This window comes from Molothrus ater, chromosome 9 (assembly GCF_012460135.2).
Source record: "Molothrus ater isolate BHLD 08-10-18 breed brown headed cowbird chromosome 9, BPBGC_Mater_1.1, whole genome shotgun sequence".
Classification (NCBI taxonomy): domain Eukaryota; kingdom Metazoa; phylum Chordata; class Aves; order Passeriformes; family Icteridae; genus Molothrus; species Molothrus ater.
This window is the reverse complement of record NC_050486.2, coordinates 21,672,785-21,695,465: the sequence shown is the minus strand read 5'-3', so window position 1 is coordinate 21,695,465 and position 22,681 is coordinate 21,672,785. Positions and strand designations below refer to the sequence as shown.

Here is a 22,681-nt window from a genome sequence, read left to right as displayed (position 1 = left end):
AAGCTGGCATTTACAGGCCCTCTCTGAGGAGGGAAGCTGGCAGGTCAGTTAAAGGAAAAACCTGCTGTGGGCTGATGGTGAGCAGGTAGGTTAAACACACGGGGACAGCTCTCCAGACCAAGTCTGTGCTTTTACCAAAAGCAGAGAAGCATTGAAAGCTGTGTGAGCCCTGCATTGTGCTGCAGGCAGTGGGAAGCTACTTAGATGCATCTGCACTGTGTGGTTAGGCAAGAAGGGTGGGTTCTCACAAAAAGAAAGTTCAGATGTAAAAAGAGCTATAATCAGAGACACTAAAGAAGTCCTCATGTAAAGGCAGAAGCCAAGACTTTAAAACTAAAAGTCTAACTTGAGGTGCACAGTCTACATTATGCATGCAGGTGCTAGATGAGAAGTGATGAGCAACCAGTTATTTCAGTGAGAACTTCTGAGCTTTTCTCCCTTCCTCTCCTCTATTTTTAAAAATTAAATCTTGGCTCTGCAGGCTATACCTTGGCTTTAATTATTTCCCCCTCCTCTCTCACAGGAGGATGACTGACTTGTTTTATCACTTCAGAGCCTGTAACAGTGCACAAGCCTTTTATTCATTATATTATTTGAGATAGGAGCATCTAAATATGTTGTGTTCTGAGGAAGACTTACTAAATATCTTGCTGGTGCTAACCTCTTCCTCCTTTCTAGAATGTCTCAAGGATAGAAGAAAGATAAGAGGCAGATAAATGTTCAACTGCAAACAAGCAAGTTCCATTGTCTCATTCCTTGTCTCCCTTCTGCCCATGTGTGAGGCACACACATGTGGGTGGGTGCTCTGTGTGTGGGTTGTGTGTGTGTTTTTGGGGAGGGGTTTTTAATATCTCTGTTTTGACTCTCACTGTAAGCTGACTGGACCACTTGCCATCGCCTCAAGCAAGAAAGAAAAACATTTTTGTATTTCAACCTCTAAATTCTTTTATTGGTGGCTAGGTTGAAAAAAATGAGGAGATGTAAACTTCTCAGCTGTCATGGTATGGGGGGGCCAGAGAGGAGGAGAACTGAACACTGTCCTGGGCACTAGATTTTCCTGTTACTTCTCTATATGAAGAGAGGCAGTCCAGTTAGGTACTGTGATGCTGGTTGCTTAACTTTTTGCCTTGTAATTTTTTTCTCACATATTTTCAGTAAATTTAGTTTGTATGTAGTGCTTTCTCTTATTTCCCCCCTTTTCAGTCTGGATCGCAGGAAACATACTCTTGAATTAACGAGTGTTCTGTAGTTTCACTTCCTCATTTTGCTTTACTTATCAGCCATCCAAAACATTCAGAAACTCCTTTAATGTTTGTTTTTGCACATCAATAATAATAGAGGATCTTGGTGCCTTCTATAATTCCCAATAAAGTGTTTGAGCACCCTCAAATGTAAGTGTATATGTTGAGTGGATGTGGGAGTGTTGAGGTTTGGAAAAGTACTCTGAAACAGCTCAAAGAGAGTATTCTTTATGCAGCATTTAAAGTTTGTACTATGAGAGGTGTTCATGTGCTGTAAGTTTTGCTCTCAGTAGATCCTTGTAGCTGTTTCAGACTTCAAAAAGTGAAGCAAAGAGGTTATTTTTCTGCCATCTTGCAGCCATATAATCTGTGGGCTGCTGCTGCTGTTATTTATGTGGGGAAGGTGAGAAAGACCTTATTTAAATGAGAAGCTCATTGCTAGGAATTGCAGCTTCTCAGCAGAACTGAGTTCAGTATGTTTGAAATGCTGTCAGTGTGGCTAGAGCCTTCTGCTCTTAACAGAAGTGTTATTGTAGAGATGCTGTTTCTCTTGCCTGTGTCAGCAACAAGGTACTTTCTCTTCTATGCCTGTGTGCTAATTTATGCCATATTCCAGATTCTTATCTGCACTGAGACTGGGCTCCACTTAGAATCCAAACGGTTGTGACTTCAGATTATAAATGCAGGGGTTTTTGTTAGGTCTTCTTTGCTTTCTGTTTTTTTTTTCTACTAATATAATTACAGGAAAAATGGTTATCAAGGTCAGTTTGTATAGATATACTGGGAGTGTTTTCCGGTTCCACCAAAATAAGCTTGTTTCCTGCAGTATTTCAGACCTGAGTATGAGTGAGCATCCAGAAAACTGCCCTCATCCATGTGGGTTGCAGCAGTGCATTGTTGCTATGTGCCTCTCAGCTGAAGACTTACCAACAAGAATCTGTTCGTAGCAGCAAGTAGCCAAGTGAACGTTACATTTTGATTGAATGGAATGACAGAAAAGGGCTCAATTCAGCATACTGACCATAAGAGCTGTTGGAATTAGAGAATTAAAGGAAGACAAATCTTGCTGAATTCTTTTCCATGCCAACGCTTGAATGTTTGGAATGCAACAAATGGGTTTCATTACAGCTCCTTCCTGAGTTAGTGCATGTTAATTCTTGTTTGCTCTTATAAAAGAAGCCATGCCTGTACATGCCTTTTCAGAAGGAGGAGCCAATGAATTAATCAATGCCACAACTGACAGAGAAGAAGAAACAGAGGTAGATCTGTTGCATTTCTTGGCTTTTGGTTCTGAGTTCTGAAGAGTGACCAGGCTATGGCAGTTAACAAAGCTGACCCTTTCCTCTGTGAATAGCTGGCACTTAAATTTATTTTAATCCTGTCATCGTTAACACCTTTAAAGAAAATACACCATTTTTTAATAAAGAACACGATTGTTTGTATTGGTAGAAAAGCAGATGAGAAATTGATATTAGGTTACAGATTCTTTTCCTTCAGTTTTCAGGAACTGGGGAGCAGGAAAGTAAAGGAGCCTTCAGATGCAGACTTTTGGTTTTGCTTCTGTTCTTTCAATCAAGCTGTTTTTCCAAGCCACTTGTGCCCTTGTGATCCCTCATTAAAAAGTTTGATCTTTGTTCTGAAATGTGTTTGCTTCACCTGTGTTCTCTTTCAGTATATGTGTGTTTCTCCATGGCAACATTAGTTGACCTGCTGAGCAAAAGTATACTCACACAGCCCAAATTCAATATCCAACTTGTTCTGTTTCAGTGATTAATTTATTTTGTTTAAAACAATTAATGGAAATGGAAGGGTACTTGGGTCAGGTGGTTTTGTAGATTTTTTAATTGTGGGATTTTTAACAACTGGAGGTCTAGGAACCAACTTCAAATTTAAAAAAAATTAATCTCATTGTCAATCTCGCTGTATCAACTTGTAGTATCTCGTATTGTAGTTTTGAACATAGTGATCCTGTCTTTCTTTTCCAGTTCTGCACAGCTGAAGGTAATGAAAACAGTTTGGGGAAAGGACGAAACTTCCAGTCCTTCCACTGTAGCTAGTTATGCCAGTTGTGACAGAAGGGTACATTGGCCTGTGCAGAAGCCAGAAACCTTCAGAGCAGTCACTCAGAGACTGCAGAGTGTGACAGGTGACTGTTAAACATAAGAGAACTGAAGATGCAGTTGTGTCTTCCTTGAGACAGGTGGTCTAAAAGTGGTTTTAAAGTTCTGCAGAAAGCTTAGTGAAAAGCTCTCAGCTTCCTTTTATTAGGCATGAGAGTTTCCTTCTTACTTCCAGCATTAGAAATGATAGAAATATACAAGCTCTGTCTATTTTGACAGTCTTTCATGCTTTTGTCAATAATGTCTGCAATACTTAATTTGCTTTCCAGGTCTCCCTTCAGAGCATAACTACTTATTCTGGGTTTTGCTCTGATGTCTCTCTTCCTTCTCCATGCAGAAGGTGCTACTGCCACAATTCTAGTTTCTCTTTTCTCCTGCATCTATACCTGTTTCTTCAATGTGTTTTTGCAGTATATTCATTTGTTGCTATCTCAGTGTTTGTCTTGTGTTCTGGGTCCCTGGATCTCTTGCTCTTTATTTGCCTCATTTGGTTTGTCACCTTAAATGCACTCTCCACACCTACTTTTCTTAACCACTTAAAGCCTTGTCTTTTGCAACAATTGGCCAACAGTACAGGAGTGTCTTGTGGTTATTTGTTGCTTTTCAAATGACAGGCAGTGACATTTAAAGTCATCTAAATAGCAGGCCAAATTTTTTCTTTTGGCTTTCCTGTGTCATATCTGTTGGCTTATTTATATCAGACCTACACACTGAAACAGCATTGGTTTTCAAAATAGCATTGGAAACTCTTTGCAATTCCCATCAGTCTTCTCGCTCAGACTTGGCAATATTTGGAGTCTTTGTTTTTGAGAAATAACTGGTAGAATTGTGTGAATCTGATGTGCCTTTTCTTTAAGAGCTATTAGTTCTCATATTAGTGTTCAAACTACTATTTTGGTTTTTGAAGCTAAAATCTGACAGCTGAAGTTGGGTATTATCTGACAGCTGAAGTTCATTATTAGTCTCTTGAAATGAAGCATGTAATGCTGTGCATAAGTACTGTTATATGCTGGAGTCTGATAATGGGACTGCAGTTGTGTTATGAGGCAGCAGTCCTATTATGCTGATTTTAGGTTAAAGTAGCATGACTGTTGTATGGGGATAAGTTATACACTGCTGCTTCTGCATTTCACAGCAGTAAACAATAACATCAGAAACCTCTTCAAGGTTCTTTGATCCAGAAATCATCTGTGCTTGGCTGAGCTTCTGAGTAACTTGTCCTTCAAAGGAGCTACTGCCCTCTTTCTTCATAACATTTGGGAGAGGTACCAGAAATGCAGTTTAGCTGAACCTTTGTTTTCACAACAAAGGTATGAGCTCTTGCCTCGGATTTTTTAAAGAAAGAATGTTTTTGTGGACTAAAATGCCAAGATCTTTTAAGCCAGTGTTCAACTTTCTGTGTTAAGTTGTAGTAAATGCAAAAACAAACAACCTATAGCTGTTGCTTTCAGACTGGCAACTAGATAAGCTCGCTGTTGGTGTCCAGTTACATGACAGAAAAGTAGCATGAGGAATAATGGGTAGCTGTTTCACTGCAACCTGATGATACAGAGTTTGAAAAGGTCTGAACACTGCTCCATTTAGCTGTGATGTCTCTAAGAAATGTAGTGCCCTTTCCTTTCATTGTCACAGCCCGGTCAGATCTCTGTTCCAATTGCTTGTACACTTATGTGATGGCTGCTGTTGTTGTTGTAGTAGAATAATGTTTTGAGATAATGTGTGTGCTGTAGCCTTACTGTACCAGTACTGTGTCAGGGACAGAATAAAATCCAGTGTTCTCTTTGGGAGAGGTGCATTTTCTATCCTTCAGGATATTCTTACCACACAGAGCTGATTTGTGCCAGTAAGAGATTGAGAACAAGTATTTCTCTTTCAGTTGCACTGGCAATTAGGAAGTAATGTACATAGTTTTGTGTCTGTCCTGAAAAGGCATTGTTGAAGTCCTCTGAAAAAAATAGGCCATCAGGCTGGCTGTTTGCATTGTCAGCCTGAGTGACTGGAAGAATTGGATTACTTACATGACACTGAGGGAGCACTGTGCAGTGCTTGCCTTAGGAACAATTCTGGTCTCTGCATGCAAATATTACCTGCTGGCCAGCTAAAACCTGAAATCAACTAAAGATGTCTAGGAAAATCTTAGTTTTGTTGTTCACTTGATGGTTAGTCTCATGTGCTTCATGTGTGTAGAAATTAGAGCCAAAGGTAGAACTCACATCTCTGATAAATGAGGGCTGTGCACTTGCTGGGTGGCAAGGAAGCCTGGTGGGTTTTTGTAGATCTGCTAGAAACAGATTTGACTGTCACTTTTGTAGCTCGTGGATGCTGTGTGCAATGTGTGTCAGCTGTCCCCCAGCCCATGCTAGAATCTAGTCCTTGCAGCTAAGATGGGTGAATGACCCTGCAAGCCTGTTTGACTGGAAGAGTGCTGCAGGAATGTATGTATTGGATGCATTTAACTAATATGGCAACAATGGATCACATCAGTAGGCTGCTGTGTTGAAAAGGAAAGCAAGAGCATGCTCGATATAGTAGCCAGCTATTGTCCCATTTCATTGTGTGTGTCAATACTCCTAGGGGCTGCTTGTTTATTAGCATTTCTGGAGCAATTTGTGTCATGGAATGGCACTGTTCAGAGAACAGAAAATGGAAGCTAGGTCAGTGATTCCCTCCCCCCTTGCATTGTCTTTCCAATGAATTCAAGTATGGTGGTGCTTTATGGATGGTCTGTTACTGGCCTGTCAGAAAGGTAAAATGGTTTGAGATATTTGTTAAGTGTCATTCTATAATTGAATTATTCAGCCAGGTGCTTTGGTGCTTTCTGTTTCAGGTTGGTCAGTATTGTTTTGATTGGAACATGACTAGATGAGAGGTGCTGTTTGCACTGTTTCAAGGAGGCTGGGAATCTATAACATGTTACTCTAGAAATCTTAGTCGCTGTTTTTGACTTAAGCATGATGGCAACTTATGGTTTTTTTTAAAAAATCTAATTTTATTAAAAAATAAAATTGTTTTTTATATTTTGGGTTTTTTTTTCTTGTGTGCTCTATAAAGTCATCTAGTTCCCCTAGGGGTTCAGATAAAAGAAATGAGAGAGATCAAAGCTGGAAAAGCTCAAAGCAGCATTGTTTCCAGCATTGAACCAGGTTGGCTACAGCTCTAGTTGGTCTTGAAAATCTCCAAGGATGGAGATTGCATAGCCTCAGAGTGACCTATTGCAGAGCTGCTCTGCTCTCCTGGCACAGGAACTCCAACACAAGGAGCAGGTTGTTCTGGAGAGAAGGGGGTCATGGCCTGGCTGCCGGTGCCATGCGCTGCTGTGCACGGGCTGGGATGAGCGCCGTTCCCGAGGGATGCGCGCAGGAGCCCCCGGCTGCCTCGTGGCGCCCCCTCCCGATGGGTTCTGTGCCAGGTAAAATCGCTTGGTGCCTCCTCTGCCCCGACAATTTTGCCTCCTCAAATAGTAACTTGTGTATCTGCTGAAAGGGTTTTCAAAATCCACTGGTGAGATCAGCAGTGGGTGGACCCGAGCTGTAAGGAAGAAGCTGTTTCTTGCAGCCTGTGCAGGAGGTGAGCTGTGACCCCCAGAGTTACCAGTCCAGCCCAACTTGTGTGTGTTCTTTCCTTGCTGTAGCACAGCCTCAGGGAGATCAGCTACATCCATCCACACTGCAGGGTGTATGGCTCATGTTTGCCTGGTGTCCCAGGCTCCAAGACATAAGAAAGAGCAATAAAATACAAGCAGGTTCCAAGTTTCTGAAGCAACAAGAGCTGCAATTTAAGGGGGTTTGGTTTTTTTTTTTAAACGTGAGAATGATGCCACATGTTTTGTCCAAGTGAATGACACAGGAAAGTCGTTTGAGAGAGAGTTGGAGACCTGTGTGGTACAAAGAAGTGAAGTTGGTGCAGTCTGGCACAGGGATACATGCGTGGGCCAGGCTTGGGAGCAAATTGTCCTGTCTGCTTCACTTGGGTTTCCTTGACAGAAGTCACTGCATTGTTGCCAGGTTTTCCTTCTGGAGTGAGCTACTCTCTTTGCCTGGTCCTGGTGGGGGACTGGGGCTGGGAGTGTAACAAGAAGCAATTTAAACACTATGTAGCTGCTGATGTGCTATAAAGGGTCTATACATAAAGCATAAGCTGTGCTGCTGTAGTGATTATTCCAGCACTGGAGTTGCCTTGTCTTAACCTGGGCTATATTACTTAGAATCATTTAGGTGCTGCTTTGTTACACTGTCTCTTGTAGAATTTATCTTTCCCTTATTGTGCTCTCCTTTTTGTGAGGGCCACCATTTGATGGGGTTGATACAGTACTGAACACACTGGGAATCATATTGCTAATTAGAACTCGTAGATACAGCAGTGAAAAAATAGAACTTAGAGCAGCACATTGTAATATTTTCTTTGATGCTGTCTCAGTTTAAGGAAACTTGATCAGGCTCCATGACCTATACTTGGATGCTTACCTCTGCCTTTGTTGATTAATTCTATATGAAAGTCAGCTCTGCATTGTTTTTTGCCCTAATTTTCCTAAAGCTGAAAGGAGAGAGTGATAGGATGTTGCAGGGGTTTCTGAAGGGTGTATTTAAATACCATAGAGTTAATACAGTGGTGGTTGTTGCCTCTTTAACATAAGGGTGTTGGTACAGGTGGTGAAGGGAGACATTTTCAGCTTCTCTTGATCTGCAAACTTTGTGCCTGCCAAGCCCATATGAAAAAAAGGTTTTAATGTGTAACTGAGCTGAAGTTACTTGTTGTAGTGATGAATTTTACATTCCTGACAAAATATTAAGTTAAATAATTAATTACAAATGTCACTTTATCTTTTCAGTACATCAATTGTGGTAACCTGGAACAGCTACTAGATGGCAACCAGCATCTGCCCTGGACGGTGAGGGTGAAACTGGCATATGACATTGCTATGGGAATCAGTTATCTTCACTATAAAGGCATTTTCCACCGAGACCTTACATCCAAGGTACTGTTTATAAAATTAAGGGAACTTCCTAATGAAGGTACTGTTACTGATTGTTGGGTTTTCTCCCTTCCTCCATTCCTTATAGAGAATTGCTATTATATAAGGAGTGATCTAAGACATTTTGAGAAACAAATTGAAATGCTGTCTGTAGAATGAAAACTCTCCTCAAAACATGTTCATAGTTTGTATGGAAACTAGAGAAATTATTATCATGAAGGAAGATCATCCCTTAAATGAGTTCAGATTAGGATTTCTCATAAAGCAGCTGCAGAGTTTTTCTAGTTCTGAATTCTGGTTCAATAAAGTATTTAAATCCCTGGATAATTAAGCACAACAATCTAACATTTGGAACAGGTTAATCATATAAAGAACCCAAATTGAGGGGATTATTACAAATGCACTTCAAAATCTCCTTGTTGTTTTTGTTTCCCTGTGTATTTCACAAATCTCCTGTAGGAAGAGTGACCTTTCATCACTAATTCTGCCTTAAGTGCTGTGTACGATCCTGGTTTATGTTTCTTTCATTTTTAAAGTCAGTAAGATCAATATAGTTTGCCTAAAATTTTCAAGTTCTGATTTTTTTTTCCAGAATAATATATCAGTGGCAGAGTTTTCAGTGGTCGTGGATTTTTTTTTCCTAGTTGTTCTGGTGACATGCTGCATGAATTTAGTTGGCTGAAGTAGCTGGATAATTCAAGCTCAGCTAGAAATATTGACATAGGAGCACTGAGCTGTGTGAGCAGATTGTCCCAGTATTCACACTGGCTCTTACCACCCATTGGAGCCTGTACTGAAGCTTTGCTGTCCTGCCTGTCCTGTTGTCTGGTGCTAATGAGCTGGTTTAAACTCACTGGGGGCCTGCAACATGAAAGTCTTTCAAAACTCTTCTTGAGAAGGCTTCATTATGTCACTTCAATCAGAAGCATCTAGAAGAATGTTAATTTAGTCTAAAAGGAATTATTTTTTAGGATTAGAAACATTTTTTAGAAATACAACCACAACACAGAGTGTGTTTACCAATAAGGCTACTACAGTTTTAGGGGTTTTTCTAAAGCTCTAGTGCAGTGTTAAACAGATGTGGAGTCTGCATTTAGTCAAGGTGAAAAAAAACCAGTTCAGCTGGTAGATGAAAGAAGTATTTTGGTGAAGTCATAAAATACTTTCTTGGCTGTTCTTTCAAGTGAAAGGCACTGAATTCTGTAAGGAAGAATATCAAATTTATTGCCCAGACTTGGAGTCATGTCACTTTGACATGATACACTCAGAAAGCTCCATTTCAGTCACTTTGGTGCGTGCAGGTAAGAGATCCATAAAAATATCTGAAAAGACAACTTGGTATTCCTGTTTCTCTTTCAGTTCAGGATGTATTTTAGTGCATTTAAGAGTAGAGTTACTGCAAGGAACCCAAGTAACTAAGGAGAACTGAGTGCCTGCAGCATTTATTGTAACACATTCTGTGATGGTCAGTCATATGAAAATCCAGTTCCTGGGCTCCCTGTGAATGCCTTTGTTCCCAGCTTTACATAACTGTATGTCATTCTCTGGTGCTGCCCTGCCAGTGCTTCACTGTTATCTATTGTTGAATGCCAATTGTTTGGAAAGCTGCACCCGCTGGGAGGGGTGCGGGATGTCCCGGGAAGAGCAAACTCATCAGAGGCCACGGGAAGTAGTTAAGGTTATTCAAAAACAAATGAACAACAAATCAAACCCAAAGAATTCACTAGCAGTTATGCTGTATTTGGGTGGCTCTTAGCACTAAAGTTATAGTATCTGTGTGGGTCACATCAGAAGCTGTTTGCTTTAAGAATAATACAGAATTTAATTGATGACAGCTATAGTCGGTTTTTTAAATTTCTTGGGGATTTTTGGGTTGGTTTTGTGTTGTTTTGGTTTTTTTATGTCATGTTTCCACTTTCCTTGTTCTGTTTGGAAAGGAAGTAGATGAAGCACATGGCCTTAAACAACTCATTAATTTTATTAGCTTATTAAGGTATTGAGGAAATAAACTGTAAATCTGTTGGGCAAACTACTCCCCTTTTGGGCAAATGTTTGCACTGCTGGCTGGTAAGTTTTTAAAAAGTAACTTTGTTCCAAAGAAAAACAATGAAAATAACCATAGGGAAAACCTGTCACCAAAATGTTCAGTTCTTAGACTACAGCTTTTGGCTACTGCATGAGAATATGCCTTGGCTTTTACCAGGTTTGTACTGGTGATGGATGAGTTGTCTTCATTCTTACTAGTAAATAGTGTGTGAGCAAGCTGAAGGAAGATGTGATGGACTCTTGCCTTGGGAGAAAACTTGGACTGAACAAGGGCAAATTCAATACTATTCTGTATCGTCCTTCTTTCTTCAGTAAACTTCACTAATTGATGGGATGTCTTTATTATTCAAATGAAGCCAAAGACAAGGGTTTAGACATCTGCAAAAGTCAGAACAGGCTGAGTTTGTAAGGTGGGAGAATGGAGTATTTTTCTATGAAACTTGCTGGCCTTGACTGAAGTGTGAACAGAATGAAACTGAGACTTTCTGTGCAGGAATGTCTCCATGCTTTACATGTTACACTTGGGACAACAGCCCACTGCGAACTGTCCCTTAATATGAATTTTACTAATTTCAATTAATTTAGACCCATACTTCTGCCTTTCTATTTCTGGTAAACTTCCAATTCCTGCAGCTTCCTGGAGTGGATGGTGTCATACATAAATTTTACTGTGTCAGTTATGGCAGCAGAGTTGTCTTGCTCTTAGAATTATATGTGTCAATGTATTTGCTGCCTAACAATTTTTAGAAAGAAAAGTTCCTGTCCCTTGCCAGTCTGAGATTGGAAAATAAGTGGGTTGGGCCATTAGTATATAGCAGGGTGATCTCGCTTCCTAATTGCACCATGTGGAGAGGAACAGAACAGCATTGATACTGCAGGAGGCCAGAGGGAAGAATGGTAGAGAAGAGTAGATGTAGGTCATTATAGTCGATGTGACAGCCCAGGGGCATGTCAGCCCTCATCTCCCACTGGTGCCCTTCCCCGTGGCCTTCTGTCAGAAAGAGAGGCAGCTCTGGTTAGAAGGGATGTGCTGCCCCGACAGCTGCTGCTTCCCCATGTCATGAGCAGCTCAGTGCCTGGGCTCTGGGCTTGGGCTGCTGTAGCTGATCAGGCTGAGCTGCCCTAGCTGATAGCAACAGCCTGGCTTGAATCTGTCAGGAGGTACAAGTGGTCAGACTGGCCATTTGCAGCCTGCACAGAGTAGGCGTGTGGGCAGAGTGACTTGGACTTTTTATAGGGCAGGAAATGTGGTGTCCGCACTTTTGACTTGTCATGAAAAGATTTACATGGAAATGAAGCCACAGATGGGTTCTGACAGCCAGCCTTGTTGGCTTATTCCCTGGTCTTGGTACCTGCCAGTCCCCTGGCTTGGGTTTGTGCTCTGTCTCGTCACCTTAGTGGTGCTCTCAAATTCTTTACACAGCATATACTGTTCTACTCTGTTCCAGTCTACTCTTTGCAGAGGTGGCAACAGAACCATCTTATACAGTGGTCTCATCACATTTCACATTGAGAACATGCCGAATTCGGTATGATACCATAGACTGATATTTTGACAGTTTACACTCCCTCCCTAAAAATCCACTACCAAAACTCTTGATTAAAAACAAACGAGCAAACCTCCAAACAAATGCCTTTTAATTTTGCAGAATTATATATAATTGAAAACCAGGTTTTATAATCAATAGTAGGTTGTGAGCAGTTTTGGGGAACATTGTGAGTTCCATTGATGATAAAATCTATATAGAAATTGTAATCTCCAGGCATATATACATATATATATAAACATGTGTGTGTATTCCTGCCAACATCTGCTTTCACTTCACAGTGTGTAATGGCTCAGCCTTCTCTCACTGAGAGAGGAGCAGTCTCAGTTACTATGGGACAGAGTCATGTGTGTAAGCAATTACTGTGGATTATCTGATGTAACATAAATTTACTGCCTTTGGGCTTGAAAGTGAGATGCCCTGCCTTCCTACCGTGTGTGCTGTTTGCTTCTTTAAAACAAAATAAACCCCATGGCCATGAACAGCACCTTTGTCTGATGAGTCTCGAAGTTGGTGCTGCAGTTGCAAGGTTCCCTTTGTGCTTGAATAAGCTTTTTGTCTGGATATTTTGTACTGAAAAATTTAGCTGTTACAGATGTCTATTTCTAATGATAGTCTAAATACTAAACTTCTACTGATACTTTGGGAAGCAAATGGAACCTCTCCCTTAAGCATAATAGTTTCAAAAGTGTATTTAGTACTGTAAACTTCCTGTTACACATTTAATTCTCAGTAGGGTTTCTCCTGGGGGAAACAGGGGACACTTTTTGAACAGCTGATACATCTCAATTGGCCTTTAAGTATTTTAATTTGGTAACAGTCAGCAGAAGGTTGCAAATGACACTGCAGTGGCATTTCTGTGTTTTCTGGAGTGCACTAAAATCTCTGGGGAGTTTAGCTTGTATGTAATATCATAAAATAAAACAATGATGTTTCTTCATCTAAGCAACTTATTTTTAACTCTGAAACTCTTGAGTCTATTTTCATTTTTGTTTATATAAAAAGGGGGGGTAGAATATTGCATTGGTCTTAGTAGGATTATGCTGTGCAAAGCAGATGTTAAGCTCCTGTAACACACAAAGGGGGCTTTATGTTCTTTCACATCTGTCTGCATAAACAGCTATAAACAGCTCTGTTAACTCTTTCAGACTCATGTACAGAGCTCCTTGCTTCTATTAAGAGATTGCCTCAGGAAGGACTGATGAAGTCCCTATTTTGGGAGGAAAAAACCCCTCAAAAACTCAGCTGAAGTCAAATACTGCCCTCTTTGACAGTGTGAGCTGCCAAAGGAAAGACATAGAGCTCTGTAGAGATCCAGAAAGAAAGCCTGAAAAGGTCACCAAGTTTTATTGCCTTGCAGCTTATACAAATAGTGCAATAGTAAGTCAGAAGTCCTTTCTCAAAGCTCGTGTTATGAAGCTGCTTGGCATTTCATTTCATAGGCAGTTGTTGAGAGAGACTCTTTGCATTAGTGAGGGGTTTGAACTCTTGCATCTCTGAGCTAAAATCCATTAATGGAACTTCTTCATACCACACTGATTTTTTACAGAAACTGAGAAGTATCACTTTGTTAGAAGAAACAGTGCAGTTTGTACTATTGTACTTTTCCTACTAACATACCACCTCTAGATTAAATTCAAAAGCTATTTTTAACCTTTTAGTCTCTACCGAAGCTTTGTCCCTGTTTGATATTGATTTATCTTGTTGGTAGAATGTGAATTCTTTCTGTCTTTCATTGAGTGTGTATGAACCACAGTGGGCTAGGTTATGTCACCTGTTTATGAATTGCATCTTAAGTCTGGTAACTCCATTATCTGTGCTGTGGGTTTGGCATTACTAGGGTGGGAAGTGTGGAGAAAAGGAGTATGGTGGTGCTGAGGACTAACCTTGACTGCTTGGAGGATCTCAGCACAAAATGCAGCTTTATCATCTGCACAGTCTTGCCCTGAATGAGCAGTACAGGCTGGGGAAGTGACATCTGACAATGCTGGTGTGTGTAGAAAGGGTTTACTACTGATTTTGCTAGGAATGGGCTTTCATTCTTTCTGGGTTCCAGGAAGTCAGTGCTTAGCTATGTAAAAATTTGCCCCAGATGAATTAAATCAGTTTAGTTTCACTACAGTGAGCATTTGTAGTGACACTGGAATTTTATTGTATGGTACATGTCACCTGCTTGTGGCTGATGTAAATGTGAATTAAAAAGTCACTCTTGTATTGACTACATATCCTAATGAACTTAAATTCACACTCAGCACTTCTTCATGTGCAAACAAAAGACAAGCATGCACTAATGAGAGAGAGCAGTTTGTGCAGCCCACCATGGCAGAACAGCTCATATCAGTACCCTACAGCAGGAATGTTTCCCAAGGCTTTCCCCTGGTGCCTTCTCCTGGTGGAGTGGCCTCTCCTGTGGGACCTGTGGACCCCACAGCAGTGGGGTGTCTGTGCTGCTGGGTCTCTCCAAATGCTTGCACTGCAAGGGAGCCTGGCTCTGCTGCAGGCAAATCCTGCTCACTGGGGAAGGGGCTCAGAGCTGTCAGCCAACATTGATTTAATGTATGATTTATCTAGGAATAACCTACTTGTATAATAGTTCAGTGCTGCACCTGAAAGCTGAGACTGCCTGGGGCTTGGTGGGGGGTAGGATTGTTCAGCTTCAGTTGATGTATCGCTGTCTAACGGGATGAGATTAGATCCTGGTAAGAACCTGAAGGAATATTTGCTGTCAGGATGATGTTCATTTAAGCTTCCTTTTGGTAACAAAGCAAGCTTGTAAATTATTGTGCATCTTAAGATCAGTAGATTTTTAGTTACGTTGAAAATAGTTCTTAGTCGGGATGTAATTGTTTCCTCAAAATTTTGGAGATCAGGGATTATTGGAGAATGACAATGATCCATAAAACCCAGAAGGTAAAATTAAGTACTGCTGTCTTGCTTGTCAAAATGAATAAAGTGTAAATAATCAAAGGTATAATGCAAGAAGGAAACCTAAATTTCAAAACTAGTGATTATGAATTATAGAGGTTTTTTTTTTAAAATATTGAATTAAGAATCATCTTTAGTCACTGAGAAATCTATGGCAGAAAAATAACCTGAATTTTTTTTCTGCACAGAATAGTATCAGCCTTCTTGAACACTGCAAAATCTTTGGTGTCCTCATGGACTTGTTTCTGTGTGGTACACAATGAAATTCCACTTGTCTGAATCATTTGAGTAAGATTTTTCAGTAGTTTTATCCTTCTCAGTTTTAAGTCCACTTACTGTGACCAAATGTTTAAAGAGAGGCAAGCTGAATGAATGCACTCTTTGATAAAAGATAACAAAGCTCACAACTGAGAAGCTTTGCTGCTCTTTGGGCAAGCACAGTTGATTTAACTTGGTGCATGTTTATGGATCCCCAAACTAACTGTAGTTATTATACTTGAGTCATGCTAAACAAATAAAGCTTTGCATCTCAGGAGCCTGGCATGTGTTTCAAGAGGCTGGCATGCACTTTCTTTACATGATCACAGGAGTGGCTTGCTTAACCTTTTAATTGGCAGGAAGAAAACTCACTTCATGGCCTAAGCCACAATCGTCTCTGAATAATGTAAACAGTGATGACCTGAACTTGATCTTTTAGACAAGGGACTCACTTTTCTTGGTAGTTGCATTATACAGACAAGCTAATGCTCTGGGGTCAGTGAGGGGCTTTTGTGTATCCAGGCACAATAAAGGCAGAAAGTGTTTCCTGCTGTTTAGCTAATTAATGCAGGGTACCACTCGGCAGGAGTCAGCAGTGGGTTTGCTGCTCACTGCTATTGTCCTGCCCGCAGGAGGATACAGAACAACACGTGCGAAAGGAATGAATTCTCTGTCTTGTTCCATCCATTGCAGGACAGAACAAAATGCAGGGTATCAGCTATTGATTCATTTGGTGCAATGGGAAAAGATGTGGTACTGGAATGGTCAGAGCATATTTCTCAGAGTTGTAAATAAAAAATAAAAAGAAATCAATAATAGCCTATGTGGGATGTGATGCTGTTAGAGCACAATTATCTGTGTGTGTCCTTAAGTTGCCCTCCATCCTGACACTGGAGGGCACATCTGAAAGGAAAAGACTGACAGCATTTCCCTATTACTTTTCTCTTAAATCATGTCTTATGATGTACTGTAAAGTAAAGAATTTTGAGACTCTAAAAGCACATACATATAACTTGGTCACATCTTATATTTTCTGATGGAAGTTTTTTGCAAAGCAGCAAGTTCCTTTTCAGTAGTTAATGCAACAAAACATAGAAAGGTATTTAGAGTCTGCTCTGATCTTGTATTCTGGTCAGGTACAGGCGAATTGTAAAGAGAAAATGTAAGGTGTCATAGTGAACAGCGTGTATTGCATATTTGAGCATAAGGGAGCTAAATCATCTTAATTCTTGTTAAAACCTAGCAGGGTATGTGCTGCCTGTGGCTGCCTGCCTGCCTTCTCAGCAAGTTTTTAAGTGGATTATTAGCTAAGTGGAAGGCTGGTTGCAGCATCTTAAGTTTGATAGACATGTGATTGTGCAGGGGGAGGGTGGGAGAAAAGGGTTGTTGCTCTCAGACAAAAGCTTCTCATAGATGAATATCTTCCAAACTATATTTGTAGTCTTGTTTTATCTATTTTTAATCTGGAATGTTACAGAGGTTTCATGCCCAGATAATAACTCTTCTGTTTGGTTTTTGTTTTGTTTTTTTTTTCCAGAACTGTTTAATCAAACATGATGAGAATGGATACTCAGCAATAGTTGGAGACTTTGGTTTAGCAGAGAAAATTCCTGATCACAGGTATGTGAGCTAATCTAAATGAAGTGAGAATTGTAGTACAAATGCAGGCCAGAAGCTCTTGGGAGCCAGGTCCCTGAGACTGTTATTAACTCTGGTACAGAATTTTCAAAAAATACCCTCAGTCTTCAGTCTGGAACTGCAGGCTGGATAGCCAAAATGTTCCAGCCTTAATTACTGTCCATTTTTGATATTTAGTGGTGACATTGATTCTTCAAAAATATTCCAAGCACTAAAGGATTTGCTCAAGCTTTTTGGTAGAACTCTTAAGGTGGTACTTGGGAATTTTGGGTGTAAAAAAACCCAAAACACAAAGCAAACACAAAAATACTGTCCAGCATTCTGGATTGGGATGATTTTGTAATAAATGTCATTTGTTGATTTCAAGCAACTTTCACTTCTTTGCACTTTCATAAACAATATTCGTTGTCATTCCAGCATCATTCTTATTTAACCTCTGGGTTAGTTTTTAAGATCCAGGATTATAGCAGAGTAAAATAAAATTAATTATAAAATTACTGTCTAACAGTAGTTCACAATTTTCTTTTCCCCAGGATGAAATTATAATCTTAACTCATTTGAGGAATGCACAGGGGACTGTCACAAGCTATTGTCACAATTGAAAATAGTCCTTTTGTCATCCCTCCATTAAAGAGATCAGGGACAAGGATTTCATTGTTCTCTCTGTATATTCACTTGTGTATTGCAGAGTATTCTGACTGTGAAATGTGCTGTCAGATTTTCTCCAGTGTTTGCTTCTGCATAAAATAAATAAAAGCCTTCCAGCACTTTTGACTGCAAAGAAAACAATAAAAGTTGATCTCAGCTCTGCACAGTTTTTAAACTGCACATATCCTAAAACCATACATTGAGAGATCTGAAGGCTTGCATTAATATTGGTGAAACATTGGGTCTAAAAGCTTAACAAAGGGATCATCTTAATTTACAAACTACTGATAAGTACAGCCAGTGTCTGTCTTGTAGCTGCTCTGGAGCACCCTGTGAGGTGCTGAAAGCTTCAGCTGTATTCAGATGAACCCATCACAAAATCTGCAAGACACTACAGGTGCCTTAAGGTGTGCTTAATACCCAGCTTTGAGATGCTCTGAAAACTGAGATTACAGTTAAGGTAGCTTGAGACTAAAGCCAACAACATAATAGAATGGCTGCATTAGCACTATTAGACACTATTTTGTATTTATCTACTTTTACCTCCATTTTCAAAAGCAGCTTTGTTCTTTCAAGTTTGCTGGTAGCAAGCCATGCTACTTTGAGACCTTCAGAGGCCTTTTCTTTTTTAAATAGATATTCCCTCAAGATCAGCTGGGTGACAGGCTGGAACCTTTCTTAAGGCCCCAGTATTCAGCTTTATGGAAACTGCAAGTTTTTCAAATTGGTTTACTCTGAGTACTTTTAATTTTTCCATACTAATGGATTCATCTGTCCATCTTGATTTTTATTTTTTTAAATACAATTTAAAAATCTTTATTATTTTAATAATAAATAAGTTTGACTTCATTCAGAGCTGCATATACATCTAGGGATGGATACCTGAATGTCTTGCTGGATGAATGGAGAACTTGGCATCTAGCCCAAAACTGATGTCCACAAACCTTTTTATGTGTAGATGAAGGAGCCAACTCTGCCAAGAATTAGGCAATAAAAACTATTGAACAGCTGTGACCTTAACATAAAACATTCTTTTAAAGTAGCTGGACACGTTAAACTGGAAATAAAATATGAGTAATTGATTGGGAAAGTTAGTAGCAATGCTTGAGCATTTAATTAATGATTCTTCCTTCTCTCCCACCACCTCCCATCCCTATCTATCCCACATTTATATAGTGAGAAGTTACCAGTTGTGGGTTCACCTTTCTGGATGGCACCAGAAGTTCTCAGAGATGAGCCCTACAATGAAAAGGTAGGTACATGATATAAATGCAGTTAGTTGTCAAATGTTTTTCTTCTGTAGCAGTATGCAAGATTTAGAATTTCCATCATATTAAAACTATTGTTATTTTCACTTGTGATGTTTCTGTACTCAGTAACAGAAACAGACTAAGGGAGATTGAGAATTAAATAGCTAATATTTGTAATTCGTGGTTTTTAATCTTGTATGGAAATAGAATTGGCGTTATGATTGTTCTGTTATGCTATTTCCATTCTGAAATATCCCACAAACTTAAATATAGTAATGTTTTGTTGACCTAACACCATTTAATTTAACCAAGTCTGAGAAATGTAGCAAAGTATCTTCCATAACTGTACAGTAGTGAAACCTGGGTAGAAGTAAAAGATCTGTATGTAAACTTGCACAATTCTGTGTGTGTGTCTATGTATCTATATTTATGTATGTATATGTGTGTGTGTGTATAAATATAAAAATAAACCAGCATGTCTTAAGGTGAGATACCTTGATAAGACAAAATGTTCTCCAAAGGTATTTCTAAGTTTTCCTGTTTGTGTCATTGGGAAATGTTTCTTTCAGAGGAGGATCACATCACACTGGGTTTTAGAAGTGGTGTTTTCAATCAGTCTCTTCTTTACACAGGATTTTGTCTCCATTACTTCAGCTCTGCCAGTGCAGCTTTTATGTGATAAAGGCCACATCCTGTACCTCTCTATACCTAGTAGTTAATACTCTGTTTAATTGGTGGTACTTTTAACTTGCAGGAAACTACCTCAGTAATGAATGTAATAATTACCATTTCAAAGCTTTTAAAAGAGTTTAATTGACCTAAATTAATAATAAAGTACCTAAATCTATGATGCCACATTCCTCATTGACCCTACCATGGGGAGAACTAAAGAGGAAGCAGATGTCATACCTCATCAGCATGAATGACATATAAACAAACCTGATAAGGGATGAGGGATTCATGCTTCTGCCCTGTAGTTTTGTATTCCATGTTTTCCTAAATTTTATTACCTGAAAAATTCAGGTGGGTGGAAATCTGAGGAACTGTGCAGCTCCAGAGGTAGTCAGATAAGTGCTTACTAAACGTCATGGAAATTAAACCTGATATACAGTGCTGCTAGATAGCTCAAGCTTTGGGAAGACAGTTTTCTCCAGAGGTACTGAACTGAGAAGAGGAAAATGTAATTTTTCTTGAAAATAGCATTAATGTTCTGGCTGGGCTGTGAATTGTGTATTCTAAACCTGTTTTTCTAACCACAGTGATATATGGGCATGTCATGTTTTGGCTATGTTTTTAATTATTCCCATGTGTAGGACATCAGATGGAACTTCACTATTCTTTGTGCAAGGAAGGATTTTTAATTTTTTTTAAAAATTTTTGCATTGCTGAATTAAGAGTAGTTTGGTGGGTTTTTTTTCCTCTTGAAAGAATTTTAAGGTTATCATTGTTATTTGTACAACAAGAATGCTTTCTGTGAGCATGGGTTTCTTCACATGGAAAATGTTAGCTTTAATGCAGTTGCTCAGTGTTTGTGGTGTTGTTTAGTTGTTTCATGATAGCCATTTAGGGTAAGGAGAAACTCAGTGGCAGATAAGAGCACTGAGCATTCATAGCTGAACCATGTGTCTATTGAATTTTTTCTCTCTCAGGCAGATGTGTTCTCCTATGGCATAATTCTGTGTGAGATTATAGCAAGAATACAGGCAGACCCAGACTATCTCCCTCGCACAGAGGTAAGTGGTTGTGTTTATAACATTGGTGGGAGGTGGTGAGTCTGCCATGATAACAGCTCAGCCTTTAGAACTTCTGCCACTGCTGTCAAAGATAGGATGAATAGGTGTGACATTAAAAATAGCCTGTAAAAAGCTTTTGCTCTTTATGCTGTTATTGTGGGAAGCTCCATTGAAGACACTTTCTCAGAGGCTTTGTGCAGCTGCAATCCTCATGGGAATCCTTTCTGCCCCTAACTGGCAGGACATCGAGAGCACTGCAATGCAAACTCTTCCTTTTGTGGAGTGATAGCTCATGTAGACTTCTTGCCAGGTTCACAACGAGACATTTTGGCATTCTGTGTGCACTAAGCAGCCCCCTCCTTGTGAAAGAGGCAGGAGCAGTGTTAACAGCAGCTAAAATAAGTTAACCCATATTTTTGTGTGAACTCTGCTAAGCACAGTGGATCTCAGCTATAATTGAGTAATTAAAGATACTTTTTTCTTTATTCACCCCATCTACAGGGAAGCTTTTGACCCTTTGTGGGGTTATTCCAAATTGTCTATCCTCCTCCATTTCTGAAAATGGAAATTTGCTTAAGTCTCAGACTGCAATAAAAGAAAGATTCTTTTTTAGTCTGCCCTTCAGATTTTATAGACATGCACTTAAGGAACTGGATAATTTGAATTACCAGTTTACCATCCACTGAAAAGTTAGTTGCTATGATGGAAATGTAAAATAACTAAAAAGTTATTTTAACTGATACATTTCCATCATAGCAAAGCCTCTGGTTTTGGAGTGGGCTGTTAATTTGCACTATGAAAATCACTACAGTGAAACATCACAGTATATGGTATTTCCAAATCCACACAGGCAACATTTCAAGTGCAATGGATTGCATTTGAATCCAGGAGGAAGGATGGGCTTTGATGTCAGCCCGTTCTCTTACAGCTGTCCTGTATCAGTAATCCCCACTGGGGACGCTGCAGTTTGGAGTGTGCATGAAGTTTTCTCAAACTCCTCTGTTATGTGGTTGCTGAGAAAGGTGCTTATGGTTATTCCTGATAACTTCACATAGGGACCTCCTAAAAGAAGATGCTTTGAGCTAGATAGAAGACCTCATTTATTTCTCTATGCTTTGTTGTCATTTGTACAGAATTTTGGATTAGATTATGATTCCTTCCAGCACATGGTGGGAGACTGTCCTCCTGACTTCCTCCAGCTGGCCTTTAACTGCTGTAATGTGAGTATCTTACTTGAAGGGGAGAGACCTAAACTGGAGTTCTCTAAATCCCTCTGGCTTTTGAAGATAAAGCTTAAAGCATTTACAGAAGAGACTTGAAGAGCCTACCTCTAGAAGCAGTGTACCTTCTGGCAACCCAGGAAGTCCCTTTCAGTTTTTATAATCCTTCCCTTCCCCTTGCTCAAAGGTCTGTCTTGTGTTTCTGCAATTCTGTGTTCTGTCATGCCAAACCAACAGGTCTGGCACACTGAACAGCAGGCTGCTCAGGCTGACCATAACCAGTTGGATGCCATTGACACTGGCTAACCCCTGGGCTGACAAAATCCAGCTGTTGTTGTGTGCAGGCTACTGAGCTATGAAGGAAGGACTGAGTTGCTCTTACAAACAGAGGGGACAAACACATCAAGATCAGGCATTAAACTATTCTGAAGTGTCTGTATGATGCCTTTTGGAAAAGGGGTTTGACAGCCAAATGCTTAGCCTGTGTCATAAAATCCAGACTGTGACTGAAATGATTTAATATCTGTAAGGCTGTAGGCCACGTGCTGTATGGAGAAAATTTTCTGGCAATTATTCAAGTAAAATTGTGATAGTAGATACCTTCCTGGCTCCTTATTGTGAAAACTCCAGGGCAGTGGATCTCTTCTGCTGGTTATCCTGTAACAGAGTTACTAGTACCAATGTATAGTAAACCAGTTTATATAAAATAAGAGAACCTGAGCTTCCACTGCATTCAGCTGATGTTGGCAATGTCCAGTTTGCTCAACTGAAGTAGAGGCAACTTTAAAAAATTTTACTGCACAAAACTTGGCCCTGGATTCCCAACCAGGCTGTGCTGGAACTGATGCCAGCATTGTATCCAAGTGAGTGCTTTTAAGAAGTCTCATCTCTTTGATGCTTTTGGTGGTTGTTTTGGCCTGATGTCTCTCTTTACTTTGTATTAGTACAATAGTCCATGCTCAAGAAGAGAGTGGTATAAAGGTGAGAATGGGGGCAGTGACTGCTGCTCTTGATACCACATAGCATAATTTAATTTTTAAAATGTTTGTGGACCTTACTATGGATGAGCTACTTAACTCCTCT

General features: G+C 39.8%; 1 protein-coding gene across 1 annotated transcript in view; it reads left to right on the top strand.

Annotated features, from left to right (window-relative positions):
- The window catches only part of TESK2 (testis associated actin remodelling kinase 2), a 76,242-nt gene that overhangs the window by 44,543 nt on the left and 9,018 nt on the right, over window positions 1-22,681 (top strand). Inside the window, exons 5-9 of the mRNA XM_036387752.2 lie at window positions 8,190-8,336; window positions 16,647-16,729; window positions 18,572-18,647; window positions 20,295-20,378; window positions 21,512-21,598. Of these exons, the coding sequence (XP_036243645.1) occupies window positions 8,190-8,336; window positions 16,647-16,729; window positions 18,572-18,647; window positions 20,295-20,378; window positions 21,512-21,598 (477 nt within the window). The remainder of the gene's footprint in view (window positions 1-8,189; window positions 8,337-16,646; window positions 16,730-18,571; window positions 18,648-20,294; window positions 20,379-21,511; window positions 21,599-22,681) is intronic.